This window comes from Maylandia zebra, linkage group LG16 (genome assembly GCF_041146795.1).
Source record: "Maylandia zebra isolate NMK-2024a linkage group LG16, Mzebra_GT3a, whole genome shotgun sequence".
NCBI classification, from domain to species: Eukaryota; Metazoa; Chordata; class Actinopteri; order Cichliformes; family Cichlidae; genus Maylandia; species Maylandia zebra.
The window spans coordinates 15,760,397-15,775,770 of record NC_135182.1 but is presented as its reverse complement, the minus strand read 5'-3'; the positions used below and the strand labels follow the sequence as shown (position 1 = coordinate 15,775,770).

The window sequence follows — 15,374 nt, the reverse complement described above, 5'->3', positions numbered from 1 at the left end:
GCCATCATGCACTACACAGACAGACATAAAAAGTGTCTGCACAATGCATAGGCCTACAGCGTGGAAGGCATCTCATCTGCATACACTACACCCAATGGTGAGCAGTTAATTACTGAAAAAATGAAACAAAAATGTGTTGTCATTATGCTAAAATCAAAATTGGCTCCCACTGAGGATACATTTCCCCCACACGTGACAGATTGTGAGAACATTTGCGTTTTATAGCTCGCCTAATGTCCTTTGCAGCCAGAGAGACAGAGAATAATCTGAGCTTCCATAGAGCCATAGGAGCAGATCAATAGGATGTGCTTACTGTGATCATTAGAAAAGGTTATTACCATGTGCGAGAATAGATCCTGCCGGTTCCTGACATTGTGCATTCTGTAGCCATTACGGATCTTGAAGATCTGAGTAAAACGTGAATCAAATGTTAAAAAAAATATAGATGCATTAAGAGATAATAGATCTTCCCCTGGAAAAGAAAATGGAATAAAAGCTGCAGGAAACAAGTGCATTTCAGGGTTTTAATTTATGGGCATCACAATGAGGAGAACAAAAAGCACACAAGGAGAATGACAATAGAGCTACTGTTCGTAGACAAATAATAGATAAAGGCATCCTGTAGCCACAGGCCTGTGGTCTCTGGTGGTATGAACAGATACAGCCAGTGCTGCACTGCTCTCTAGTGGTCAAGTGAGGAATGTAAGGAATGTGTGCACACTCAAAAAGCTGTTTGCTACAAATAAGTGATGACTCCTATAAAATCTTTCATCTTTAGTATTAAAGGTTTTGCTCCTATTAGCCTGACTGGAAAGACAAAAACCCACAGAGGGGATGAGAGATCATATCACACAAGTCCTTAAAACCACACATCATAGTGGGTAAGCAGAGGAAAGCACATTAATTCTGTTGTTGCTTATGTTCACAGCGTGCAGTAATAATCAGTTTATTTATTTCAACATTATTTTTACAGTATATTAAGTAGTTTGAATGACCTTTAAAAGTAATTTCAGTTCCCAAATGAGATTCTCTCTTTGACACCAAACGGGTGGCAAAGAATAGCATAGTCACTCATTTTGGAGCAGAAGAGATGAAAGAAGAAACACTATGAGTGCAGTTTAAAGATTTGTGGTATGTGAAGGACAGGTACACTGTATTCAATTTGAATGGAGCTTGTTTGTTTCGATGTTTTCTTTGTACACTTGCGTATTCCTTTTTTATGACAAGAACTATTACAATGTTTTTGAGTACTAGAAAAACATTTCTCTTTGAGCAGCAGACAATTTGTTTTTATAAAAGACGCCAATAGAAATGTCAAAAGTTAACAATATGTGGGACAAGGGGACACAATACTGTGCAATCTTACATAAAGTGGGAGTTTTGCTGTAGTTCAAAAACTTCCAGTGCAGAGTAAAAAAGCATTTGGAAAGTTTGCTTTGAGAGCAGCTTTGCCCAAAATGTTGAGGATTAAATGTAAATCCTGTTTCTGTTCTTTGAAATTTGCACAAATACTTTGAACACATACCGACATTAATGTCACAGCACAAATCAGCATATTGTACTTCCCGCCCTGAGTGTGTGCCTGACTCTGTGACAGTAAATAATCCAGCTTGAATTGCAAAGAGCTTTCTTATCCTTTCTTTATTGGATTAAAGTCATCACAAGATTTGAGTACAAAACATTTACAAAGCTTCCAAAACGTCATTCAGTGTGTGCAGACACCTGTTCATCTCTCACTCAATTTATATGATCAGAATTTAAGCAAATACAACCAAAGATATAAAAATACAGAAGAGATCGGCTCACAAATAGGTTTAGAAAAATATGTAAAAACACGAAGAGAAAGATAACGACATATATAATAGTATCTCTATATGTAATATTAAGTGAAACCAGGAAGAAGGATTCGATCTATGGTTTAGTGTATGCAGTAATACTGTGGGTGGTTAGTTCCTGACCAGTAGGTGGGACTAAAGAGCCAAAACGTTCTCCAAGTAAAGGTGGAAAACCGATTTTAGAAGTGTTTTGAAACACTGAAGACAAAGAACATCGTGAAAACAGTTACACAGCATTTGATAAAGTGGTAAAGTCATACATTTTGACGTGTGCTTGAGCTACCTTTAAACTGTCAGTGCGTTATTTTATTTACAAAGCAGCAAACCTGTTGCTAAGTATTTCACGTCTTTGCTTTTGCTTGACGTTTCAAGAGGCCTCGATCTTCATCTCCATCCCAGACGGCATCGAGCAGGCGACAGTCGATCAACCTCCCGGTGTTTTGAGCAGTAACTGCAGTTACTTTGGTTTTTTGGATGGTTTGATGTCAAAGAGGAAGAAGGCTTCGCCCTCAGATCATGAAGGACTGAGTTTGTTTGTAGTGCTTGAGCTGTAGGGAGCAGAGAGACATACAGTGACACATTTCCTTTCATTAGCTTGTGCCTGGTGTTATCGGAAGCTTATCAACAGTTGCATTCCAAATGAATGCATGCAAAACAAGCCCTGATTTGATAACGAGGCCTTTGATCACTCACATTGCGGGTGGGAGGAGGAGGAGGGTTGTAGGACTTGGTGCTGAAAGGCAAGGGGGAGGGCAGTTTAGTCAACACTTATTATTTTGGAATAACAATAAGGGCAACATGCAGGGCGGAAGAAGAAACTCTCACCTTTTTGTTTTCTTGCTCTCTGTTCGAATAAAAAACAAAGAAAAAATTAGTCAATACATGAAAATTTGTCAGTTGTGGTCACAATACCTCAATTCTGGGAGAACTCGAAAATACAGAGATTTACTCAAGTAGTCATTTTTATGTTTAACTGAAGTTTTTCTTATTAGTTCTGTTGGGTCTCTACCAAACCCTTCATTTAGTCACCAAATGTGTCTTTCTGTTATTTGGTGCTAAGTCCGGTTGTGCAAAGAGAGTTTATTGGTGAAAACAACTGCTTGCAAGAAACAGTGATAAGAAGAGCAGTAAAACAGTAAATCTGAAAGCAGTAAAATCCAAACAATTGAAAGGGGTTTTTTTAGGTAAGGCTTTAAATGCAGGAAGGATTCTTTCACGAGAGCATTTTTAAATGGTGACACTATGTTACTACATATATCAGAGTTGTTTTCTCTGTGCTTCTCACCTTATTGTTGTTTTCAAAACATTAGCATGAGCATTAGAATTACAACCTGATCAGAAGAATAACCAAATACTTTCTGCAAAAACTATTCATTTTAATATGAAAGACTGGCAAAGAGCACCTCTTCCACCCAAATAGCTCTTGGATATTTGATAAAGTACCGTGTTCAGAAACACATACACGTGATTGTTCTCATTCTAATTTTGTTTACAATTAAACTTTGCATTTGTCAACTCAATCCTGTTCCACGGCCATAGACGAAATTCATCTAATCTGGTATTTATTTTTTTTTAAATAAAAGGCTGAATCCATTGCTGACAGCCTAAAAAAATAGCTGCTCACTCATCTGGTTGCTTAGGTGCAGATCAATAAATTGACATGCACTCTGAGAAACAAGTCCAAATGGATGGACTAAATATAAGTGAAGGTGTGAAAAAACAACACGTTCTCACTCCCAAACATTTTACGCTAGGTGACAAATCATCGGTATATTACGCTTTTGGTCACCCAACACATCCCTATATTACGAGTTCGAGAACCGTTTGGAATGAATCTACACATGTACGTTTATTTTACTTAAATCGCTTTGGAAAACACTATATAGGATTAAGGTTAGGGTTAGGGCTGGAATACACAGCTGGGTTGTGTGTTACAGCGGGAGTATCATTCGATTTCATGCACAATCCGGTGCGTAGCATAGGAACGCAGACGGTCACCTTTCACATTCCCATGGAACGCCTCGGGACGTGACAAATCGTTGGCATATTACGCGAATAATGCAGAATTATTACATGACAGGACGCACTCGAGTGTTTTTCTCACACGCCTAAACGCGCTATTTTATCCTGTTTTCCTTCTCTCACCCCAACCGGTCACAGCAGATGGCCCCGCCCCTCGCTGAGCCTGGTTCTGCCGGAGGTTTCTTCCTGTTAAAAGGGAGTTTTTCCTTCCCACTGTCGCCAAAGTGCTTGCTCATAGGGGCTCATAGGATTGTTGGGTTTTTCTCTGCATGTATTATTGTAGGATCTACCTTACAATATAAAGCTCTTGAGGCGACTGTTGTTGTGATTTGGCGCTGTATAAATAAAATTGAATTGAATTGAACACATTTGTGGCAGCACTGCACTACTTACTTTTGCAGCAGCCTCGGTGTCGGCAGACACACACACAGATGCAGCAGAAAAGCATGAACGCTGCCAAACCTGCAGCACCTGCTATTAAAATCGTCATATTCAAAGGATCTGGAAGCAGCAGAATCAGATTTTTTTTTAATATTTGGTCTCCAGAGCGTGATGCATAATCTCCAGTGAGTACTTTCTTAAAATACTTACAGTCAATAACTTTGAGTTGTTGGGCCACACAGCTCTTGGGCGCCCCCACACTGTTGGAGGACTCACAGCGATACATCCCTGCATCCACCTTGGACACACTTTTAAACTTCTGCTCCAGACAAACAGAGGCAGGCGGCAGGGTACACGAAAGGAATAACAGTTGTGTTTTTGGACCCTTGTATAACATTCTGTACATTATATTATATTGTATTTGAAAACTTTAGGTAGCACTCACCAGTGTGCCCTTGTTTGTGTCAATGCTGTAAGGAGTCTCTCCCGTGGCTGTTAGTGCCTTGTTGTCTTTGTACCAGCGGTAGGTAGCGGGAGGCACACTCAGTTTGTCCTTACAGAGAAGCTCCAGGCCTGACCCTACAAACACAGAGCTTGGCACGTTGCAGGAAGGGACATGAGGCGGCACTGAGAGGGGGGAAAGACAGAGAAAGGTAAAACTATATATTTTTTAAATATATTATGTTTTCAATTTGTAAGACAACACGAAAGTCTCCCTACAAATGCTTAAAATGTTAACATCTGCATAGTGTAATATCACTTAATAGACTTTTTTAGGCAAAACTAGAGAGGTCTGATGATTCCTTTTGTTATAAATTATGTCAGATTGATGTATTGATCTGGAAGTGCATTTCCTGCAGCCACCAACCAAGTGTCTATTCAGCCAAACATGTTTCCCATACATCACTCCAGAGATATCAGTCAAAGTGAGGCTTTCACACGTGCCAGCTGGGAGGCTGCCAACCAGGAACTCCACCAACAAAAAACATTTGTGCGATCATTCTTTTATCTTTACAATGTCCACAAATGACCAACATGTGAGCATCGACCTACATTGAAATCTAACAATGTAAAAGAAACTGTGTGTAGTTTTACCACAATATGATGACACGTGTGACTTCACGACTTGTATTAAGAGTGCCAACAGAATTTATCCGTGAAACTCTTGTTTTGCAACCATGTTATTTTTGTGAAAGTATATATGTAATCACCTCAAATGACATTTAGATTTAATAATAATGAGGCTTTTTTTCAATAAGTTGGTGAATAATCTTAAAGAAAATTAAACTACACTGGCACAAAACAGTCTGCCTGTTGCAACATATCCTAATGGAAGAGATTATAAAGTTTATAAGAAGTTGTTATTTGCACAATTTCTGTGGTTTGCCAAATATATCTCACATACTCTGTAAACTCATTACTTCATGCTGCAAACTGCAAAACCCCCAAAATCTAAATTCTCTTTGGAAATGTAAATAAAATGGGAACAATATCAAAGGGCATCCAGAGGTATTTCTATGTGCGTGCTGGACCTTCACGTGGAAACTAGAAGCTTGGATCTTTGTGCTATGGCAGGAATGCATAAACTACTGAGTCGTTATCCTCGAACCTCAGAGAAACAACCATATCTCTTCGAGCAGGAATGCACAAAATAGTCAATTCATTTATAATTTCTGAAAGCTGAGTGAGGCAATGTAGACTTTTGCCTGACAGCCTTGAGTTCAAACGTTCAGTGCAGAGTATATTCACATGTACCGCACAGGGAAGAACACAACATTGTGTTTCCTTTAAAAGTACCATATGTGTCTTGATTAAAATCACAATGAAAATAAAGAATATATATATTATTATACATTATACAAGTTATGAATCTAATGTTACTTTTCCCATTTTTTCTCATTTCAAGCTGAGGATGTGTCAAAGAAACCATTTTTACCTATTTCCAAAAGATACGAAATAACTCTATTTTCTCTTTGAATGAAATGTCAAAATGTCTTCGACATCACAAAGTTCATCTTGATCTGAAGTGAGATAACCTAACATCCCACATCATATAATACCACACTTCACTGATGGCTAGTGGGTGGCTGGCCTAACATTCATAGCAGCAGGGTGGCTGATTTGATTTCATCTGGCTAGCACTTTTACACATTTAAGTTTTAAAAATGTTGAAACACAAAAAATCAACCTGATTTATTAATAGATTGTCATTTTTAACACCTATGCACTACCAAGCCGCTCGGATATTGTGTAACAGCTCGTTTGCGCTCACCATTTTCGGTGTGGTGAACAGCACCGTACAACAAAAGTGGCAGAAAAGGTCTCAGGGATTTCATTGGATGTGTCCAAATTCAGGGATCGCATCCTCAAAAGGACGTAAAGACAGAGACGCACAGAAGTTCTTAGCTGTTAAACTGGATGCTCTGCTCCTGTCACCTAGCAACCATTACCATGTATCTTGGACATCAACATTTGACAGAAATGGAGAAAATCTTTGTTCTATATCATTTTTTTTACCTTAATGGAGAAAATTATGATGTATCTGTTGTTAAATGAACACGACATTTGAATTTGCACAACATTTGTCGCCTCACTGTGATGTAATTGAAGGATGACACACCTTCTGCTTTCAGTTTTGACTTCTTTTCCACATATACGAGCGCCGATGTGGAGGTTTTGCCTGAGTGGAGACACCTGATGTAAACAGTACAGACCTGTGGTGATTTCACTGTCTGTGCAAAACAACCCATGTGCCAAGCATAATGGAGAGTTCTACTAAAGTTAGCATGCTAATAAAGTCATGGTGGTCCAAAGGTTAATGTAATATGGCTATAGCCTGAGATGGGGTAGTTACTCAGAGTAGCACCCTGTACAGCAGTCCAACATAAACGGATCGGGCACTGAGGTAACAGTTATAATTTCCTATCCATAGCAGAGCGGATTCAGAGTGGCTGCTCCATGCTATCAAGAAACTGCTTCTATCGTAAATTACTCCACATATTGCACCTTTAACGACTGTCCTCACCCTAATCTCACAATTCAGGTGAGGGAGGCTTGTGTGAATTGTTTGCAGTTATTTGTGCAATACAATCACATTTAAAAGATTTGCTGTGAATCCTCCTGGTTCCACCAACATGTACGTTATTGTTTCACATGTCACATCACAGGAGTTAAGTGCCATTGACTTGCACCCTGAAATAGTTTAGTGTTCACCTCTTACACAGATCTGTCCTATCCCTATCCTTATGTACGTTCGTAATATATTCATACCAAGAACATTAAGTGTCACAGTGGCCTCTCCGAGGTTGACGTGATCCTCGCTGGCTGTCACCTCACAGCGGTACTCCCCTGAATCTTTCTGAGTGACGGAGTGTATCGTCAGCGTCGCTCCCTCTATCTTAGCCCGTCCAGCGTAAGACCCTAAAGTGCAAAAGACGGAGAATGATGAACAAAGAAAACAATCAAAGCAAAGTGTCAGCAAACATAAAAAAAAAGGCCACACAAAATCTTCTTTATTAAATCAGGTTAAGTTTAAAAACAAATGCGTGCAGTAATGATCCGTCACTCACCTGTGAATTTGTGATTAAAGTAAACAAAAGTCACCCCCTTTCCTTTCTTCTTCCACTCGATTCGAGGGTTCTGATCTTTCTCTGTCTTGAACTCACAGGACAGCACAGCGTCTAAAAGTAAAAGTAAAACAATATTCATCTTTAATCCTTACGTTACCTTTTTTAATGTCTCAAACTAATTGATTTTTACCAACTCATGCACACTCATGACTACGGATGATGTATTTCTTTATTTATATCCATGTATTCTGAAATATATTCTGGTAGTTGCAATTTTCAATAAAGAATAATTATTTGAAAGTGTTCAGTTAACATGAATGTGTTTTTTTAGAGGAGAAAAAGACAGAAATTGGACAATATGATATTAGATATGTTTATATCTAGTTTGTTGTTTTCCTATTATTTGGAATTACAATAGGTTAAATATGAAATATATTTTATTAAGATGAAACAATAAGACTGTGGCCATTTTAAGATAGCAGACAAATTATGTTCAGGAATGTGAAAAACTGCAGCGTCGGTCTCACCAGTGTGCTCGTGAACCTCCACTTTGGGTTTACTGCTGCTTACTGTCACTGATAAACTGACAGGACCTGCAGAAGAGAGAAGATCAGCGTCCTGTGAAAGACCAGTTTTACTCTCAGACCATCGAGTACAATCTTTAAATGTTTACTGGAGCACATAAATGGAAATGTTAAACATCTTTATAGTTTCAGATCAAGGAGCTACATGGTAAACCATCAGACACAAGAAGCTTACTCATATGTAAACAGGACGTTTGCTTAATGCTTGGTTTTTGTGTGGAAGCAGTCGCACTCACACACATTTGACTTTCCAGTCGAAGCCTTAACGCAAAGTATAGAACAGCAGTAATAACCTGTGGGGCTTGAATGTTCTCACAACGCAAAATGTTCTTCACAAGAAAAGTTTCAAACTGCAACTGGTGCCCATAAACATAGTAATACATGCCGACAGAGACAAACAGACACTGAGTGTGGAGCTACATCCTGGTGGTGCCAGGAGCGGTGCTGTGCAGGAATGCAAGTGATGGATGGCCCTCTGACAAGCTGCTTTAAGGCGACCTGATAACCGCCTTCAGTGATCTGTCCCTTCAGCACACGCAATCAAACACCCACGTTTACCTCGACATTAAGCAGACGCCTTCAGAAAGAGATAAGAGAAAATAATTTAGAGTGACACGCCACCTAAAAAATAAATAAACGCTTCAAACGTGGCTGTAAAATCTGACTTTTATATTATTGGCAAGCAATTTTGCTGGAAATAAAGTTTTTATTGTAGAACTTGGAAGCTTCGCAGAGGTTGCTGTTACAGGATACTCCCTTGACATCACGTAAACTGAAGCGGAGCTGCTTTGTGAAACTTAAATGTGTCACGTGACCATCAGCTGTAAGTGTGCTTTAAGTAAAAAAAAAATAAACATTTGAAAGCAGCAGAGAGGAGACTGGTAGTAAAACTGAATTACATAACAGGCTTGTACTTGAGGATTAAAGATGGAGAGAAAGTGGGCTGGAACGGTCCTTCAGTTAACGAGCAGTTAAATCCGATAAACAGATTAATGCATATTACTGACCAATGAGTTAATTTTTCATGTGCTGTAGACTGACAGTATGGATTATGCTCAGTAATAACAAAATAATGATATCCCACAGCCCACTTGTGCTTTTAACGCATCTTTTCTTTTCTTTTTAACGGTGTTCAAAGTTTCAGTCACTCCGTCCAGCATTTAGCGATACAGAAGAGGAGCGAGCATGAACTGAGTGACATTTTTTTGGCTGGTGATTTCAAATAAAACTTGCAAACAGCTCGAAAAATACGACAAATATGTGGTAAAAACATTGTGTGACAAAGTACTTCTGTGCAGTCTTACATAAAATAACTGCTAATAAATGCATAGTTGTAAATGTGAGAGATGGAGAAAGAGGTAAGAAAAGAGAGGACAAGAAGATTTTTAAGGGTAGGAAATGGTCATCAAGTGAAATCGGTTTAACTTGAAACTTGAAATTTAAATCTTACATATAATGTCCTAATTGATTTTAGAGTTTTTAAACCCGATTTTGGAATTATACATGTGACAAACTAATTGAAGCTTACAAATTCTATGCTATTCAAATTTGCGTGAAAATACCAAGCAGTCTGGTAAAGTTTAGTGTTGGCTAAACCGATACGTTTGCAGTATTGTAGTGACGTTTACTGGTGCACAGCAGGCTGTGTTGTCCGTGGGCAATGTTAGGATGTATATAAAGGGTAGGAGATACAGGAGAGGTGGAGGAAGATCTCAGCCTGGGTGTTTATTGTCTTATGTAGTCTGGAAGAAGAGTGGATGGTGGGGTGGGTGCAGTTTTCTCTGTGGTGGGGTTGGGTGGACTGTCCCGGGCTCTGTGGGGCCGGGCGGCGCTGCTGCACTGGGCCCCGGTCTGGATGGGCCTGGGCCCCCTTTCCCTGGCGGGTCGCGGAGTATGGGGGTGCCTACTGGGGTCAGCGGGGGAGCTGGCCCCAGGGAGGGGTCACTTGCCCCTCCCTTCCTTCCCTCCCCATCTCCAGCTGCCTCCCTCTTCCCGCTCCACCACAACCACCCACACATGCAGGGCCTTGGAGTAGGGGTATGTCACCAGGGTGCAGAGGAGGCTACCCCCCCCTCTGTCCCCTTCTGGCTGCCTCTGCCTCAATTTTATCCCACAACTTAGACATTCACATTACTCACACTCTCATTACACATACATATAGGATCTTGGGGGTGGGCACGATGCACGGAGTCCAAAGTACCATCAGGGTGTACACCCCACCCCTGGCATCGTTGCCCACCTCTCAATTTTAAATACACGTAGACATTGAGGGCTAGCAGGAGGGACCATGCGCTTACCTGCTGCTCTCTGGCAGGTAGCTCCAAGCCCTCCTGGGTTTTAAATGCACCTTAGAACACACATGCATCAACATTACAATGAGCGGGTGGAGGGAGGTTTGGAGTCTTCTCTCACCCCCATTCTCTGCGACCTGCTGGAGCAGGGGGGCTAGGAGGAGGAGTTGGCCGTCCGACTGCGGTCTGGAGTGTGGAGCCTTCCTGCTGCTGCGGAGTCGGGGCGGTCTGCCTCCCCCCACCGCAGGGAAAAGGGAAACACCACCTGGGTCTGGGTGCAGTTCCCCCCTCCAGAGGCGGGGGCACCTAGACCCGGTTTGTAGAGTACGCTTGGGGAGTGTGATCGTGTGTACAACGTCTCTTTATGTCTGTCTCCACGTTGGTTGAGTGTGGAGTAAGTGCATATGAGAGCATGAGGGTGGGAATGGATGTTTGTATCTGTGTGTGCCTGTATGTCTGTGTCTATATGTCAGGTTGGGTGTCAGGCGCCACCTCTCTGGGGACACCTCAGGCCCTCCAAGGTTTGGAGGCCTATCTCCCCCTACCACCACTTCCCCTGCCAGTGGCGGACCCCCTCAGACATCGGTGCGTTGGTGGTTCTTTGTGTCCGGGGATGGGCGTCCAGGTACACACCGGCTCACTCCTTGGCGGCCGCTTATCGGGGCCTGGAGCCTGGGGCTCGCTCGGGCCACTTCGGAGGTGGGGTGCCCCCGGCCTCTCGGCCTGGGGCTCGGTCACTCAGGCGCAGCTGGCTGCCGGCGGAGCTCACGGGCGCGTCACTGCAACTCCCCCTGGCTTCTGCTCCGCGGCTGCTGAGTGAGCCCTCATCTGGGACTCTCCTCAGCTCTTTCCGGGACAGTGGCGCAGCTGCCCCTCTGTTGGTCTTCCTTGGTCTCTTGTGTTCTGGGGGCCTCTGGATGTCTGGAGTTTTGATCTCCTCCACACCTGCTTCACGCCCTGGAGGACGGGGCTGTGGCCCCCCCATACCCTCTAGCAGATTATTACATGAAGGAACCTTTTAAAAAACAAAAAACAAGCGCGTCCATGCTCACAGGTGTACACACGGGTGATCACACCCACAAACTACACCCTTTTTGGCTCCTACCTCAAAGCACACTGTGTTCTGTTGATCTTATGTGCTGCACAATAATGTTTAACATTTAGTATTTACTGTCATATTCCCATATATCATTGTGATGTTGTTTATTCTATTACTCTTGTTCTCTTCTGCTTGCTTTCTTTTTTCTTTCTCAGCAGGTGATCCAGGTGATTGATATATGCATTTTTTTTTCTCCGCCCGTTCTGTTGGTTTTTGTCTTTTGCCCTTCTCCCCCGTCCCTCTTCTCAGCTTTCTCTCTTTCCCTCTTTCTTTCTCCCCTTCTAAAAAAAAAAAAAAAAAAAAAAAGGATGTATATAAAGGGTAGCAAACATCAGTTTATTTTTCACATGATGATTCTGATCAGACTCGCTCTCTGATTTCTAACTTTTATATTAGCTGGATTGTGTCAACAGCTGAAAATCAGAAGCCTTTGCTTATATCTTGTTTTTAAAAAACAGTTAACAATAATGTAGCAGCACAGGTCAGCTGATTAAAACCTCTACAGATTTTAAAAAATAAATAAAAATTATATTGGAGCCCAAAAAACATCATATTGTAACTTATTTCTTAGTAATTCTTTTTCCAATGCTACACCCAAACTACACCTGCCAAATCCCACTTTAACCCCTGACTAGCGATGTAGCGATGCATGTTTCTTGTGTGGCACACTCTGTGTGTGTGTGTGTGTGTGTGTGTGTGTGTGTGTGTGTGTGTGTGTGTGTGTGTGTGTGTGTGTGTGTGTGTGTGTTGCACACAAAGCCATTCTTTATGACAGTAACCTTACCCTTCTCAGCTGGCATAGCATACACATGCACAGACATCTGTAAAACACACTTGTGAGGATCTCTGCTGACTGATCCTGAACACCCTGCACTCTTTTACTTTTACTTTAATACAGAATGCATAATAACGGTGTTTTAACACTACATATTTTATTTTATTCAAATGTGCACTTGAAAACCCTAAAACTTAATCCGCTTCTACTATTAAAAAAAGTTACGTGTTTTAGGGTTTCTGCTGTTTTAAGGAGACATTGTAACCTAACTGAAAAACCACCTATGATACCTCCTGTGCAGTAATGAAAAAAATATTTTCAGAGTATATTAAAAGGCAGTGTGTCTAAACAAACAGATTGTAATCGTTTCATCTCTACAAGGACTTTTGGTCCTCACATGTAAATACAAGAAAAATCAAAACACATGCACGTCAAAGACGCAATTAACTGCGTAAAACATGTTGTTTGGACGACAGCCTTTGGCCTTTAAGATTCCCACAGCAGCATCAAATGCATTTTTTCTTTACTGCTTTTTCATCTCAGTCCAATTAACAACTAAGGGTCAGTCAGGGGCTATCTTCCCTGAAACTCTGGGATCTCAATCTCCTCCGCGGGGGTCACGTGATCCGTCTCATCAGCCCGTGGATCTCGGGTTCAAACAGCATCAGAGCGGGTTCAGTGTAAACATGAAGCCCAGCCACTCCCTGCACAATCTCTACCCCCACTGCACTCCCCAAACACATCGCACCTCCTCCGCGCTGTCTGTGAAATCACGCACAAGCTCTACAACTCACACACTAATAATCAATCAATAAATATCAGAGCCTCGTTTTGACACTTAGCCTACATGCAGTCGTTTCTAAAGTTGTTAATTTGGCCCAAAATTACATTTTGTTTCGGTGGCCTCTTGCAGCTTAATAAGATAAAACTTGAGTTGCATAATCACGTAAGACGGTGGTATGTGTTGTTTTCTTTAGTAAAATAAAGTAGGTCCTTAACTGTTATATTGCAATAGAATGAAAGAAAGAGGAGAAAATGCGTAATTACATATTTATAAGTCTGTAAAAAGGTCTGACATTAAAATAAATAAATGCATAAAACATGTAGTTCAACCTCACATCGCGTATGGATACATGTTTGCACTGTTACTGTGTATAAATGCAACGTAAAAATTGGCTGACTCTAAAAGCTCCACACACTCTCTGATTCAGTATCAAAACAGAAATTGTTGAAGTTTTGAACACAATAAAAAGCTCACTGTGCAAAATGGTGATGAGCAGAGGCAGCGCCAGCATCTTCATGGCTTTTCTCGGGTGTCGGAGCTCTTTCCTGAGGTCTGTCGGTGTCCGTGGAGCAGATGAGTTTTACTCTAAACTCTCTGCAGCTTCTTCAAGTTTCATGTGCAACGGCCACGTGCGCGCTCACGTATCCCGGACAACTTACGGGGCGCGTGCACAAGTTCAGGGTGACCACCCCCTCTTCTCAGACAAAGCTCTCAGAGGAAACATGAGCCTTTCTTTCTGACAGGGGGACCTGCCCGGCTGTAGTAGTATCGAGTAGTAATGTAGTAGTAATGAGAAAGGAAGCTTTTGAATGGTTTCTTCAGCCATTAAACACAAAAGCGTTTGAGGATTCGTTACATGAAACACATTTTATTAACTACATTGTCACTAAGCTCTTTGGAATTTTTTGTACATCACATCATTTTTGTAGTCTCTAGAGACCACAGACTGTATATAAAAGATGGAAATAGATTGTTCTTCACACTTTGAAGCCTCAGCCTAAAGGGTTTTAAAATCCCTGTGAATATTTCGTGAGTCAAAATATTTTTCGGACTCACGTATTCTTAATGCAGCAGTTCAACTGACCATGTCATTTCACTGGCATTTATTTTTGTAACCTACTGAGATTTTTCCAGTTTCTTGTGTCGGAACAACAAGTGCGCTCATAGGCTCGCTGAAAGGATTTACCTGCCTCCACAGATGTGCTCCCAAGAGTTCAAACTGGCACACTGAAACATATACGAAAGCGGCCGTGATCCAGCTTCAACTGCTGGATCAAACTATGGAGATCTCCCAGTTGCTGCTGTCTCGTGAAAATGGGATCAGAATCCCCATTTCCTCCTTTTCTTGTTTAAGAACGTGTTGAGTTTCTTGTGTTGGGTGTGTATATAACTCACACGGCAAGTTCCGATCTGTAAAATTGAGAATTTCATGTTGATTTTTCACAACGTGTTCAGTGTATAATGGCCTTTAGTTTTACCTGCTGCCATCACAGTATTTTGACACCATATGTGAGTGGGTGAATTTGATTGAGAGGGTTGACTGCTAATTTATCCACTAATGCTGGCTAGCAAGCTGAATCGTTTTTTCCCAGTCAGGCAACAAAGAAACATCAAAATAATATTTACATGTTTGTTTTGCCTTTCGCTGACTAATATAGGGTTAGTCACTAATGATGACTTAGACCTCAGGGGGTTGAAAGGTTCCAATAGCAACAGTTTAGTGACTGCAGAGGTGAAACCTGCTGACAGCTGCCTGGTCTGGACAGTCAAAGCAGCCACACCAAAACTCTAGTATCAAAGTGGACGAATTATAGAAAAAACATTTTCCCAAAATAAAGTTGTTATGAAAAGGAGAAAGTAGCTATAGATACTAAAACTTTAGGAGCCAGCTTCAAGTGGGCCTGACACGTCAACTTTGGCTTCAGTTTCTAGCACTTAAGGTTGTTGCTTGGTAGAGACAAACGACTGAACGAAAGCTAAAAATTACTGGATGTACATTCATCGTGTAAATTATTTTTATATGTTATTTATCCT

The 15,374-nt window shown here is 41.3% G+C and overlaps 1 protein-coding gene across 1 annotated transcript; it reads right to left on the bottom strand.

Moving 5' to 3' along the window:
* Positions 1-1,623: 1,623 nt before the first annotated feature.
* On the bottom strand, positions 1,624-13,957 carry jam2b (junctional adhesion molecule 2b). Its single transcript, XM_004551400.5, has 10 exons — positions 13,815-13,957; positions 8,335-8,400; positions 7,808-7,918; positions 7,509-7,658; positions 4,684-4,865; positions 4,449-4,557; positions 4,251-4,358; positions 2,661-2,679; positions 2,529-2,568; positions 1,624-2,383 (listed from the first exon to the last, which is right to left on the bottom strand). Exons 1-10 carry the CDS (start codon positions 13,855-13,857, stop codon positions 2,345-2,347), a joined length of 867 nt encoding a protein of 288 aa, XP_004551457.2. The 5' UTR covers positions 13,858-13,957; the 3' UTR covers positions 1,624-2,344.
* Positions 13,958-15,374: the final 1,417 nt, after the last annotated feature.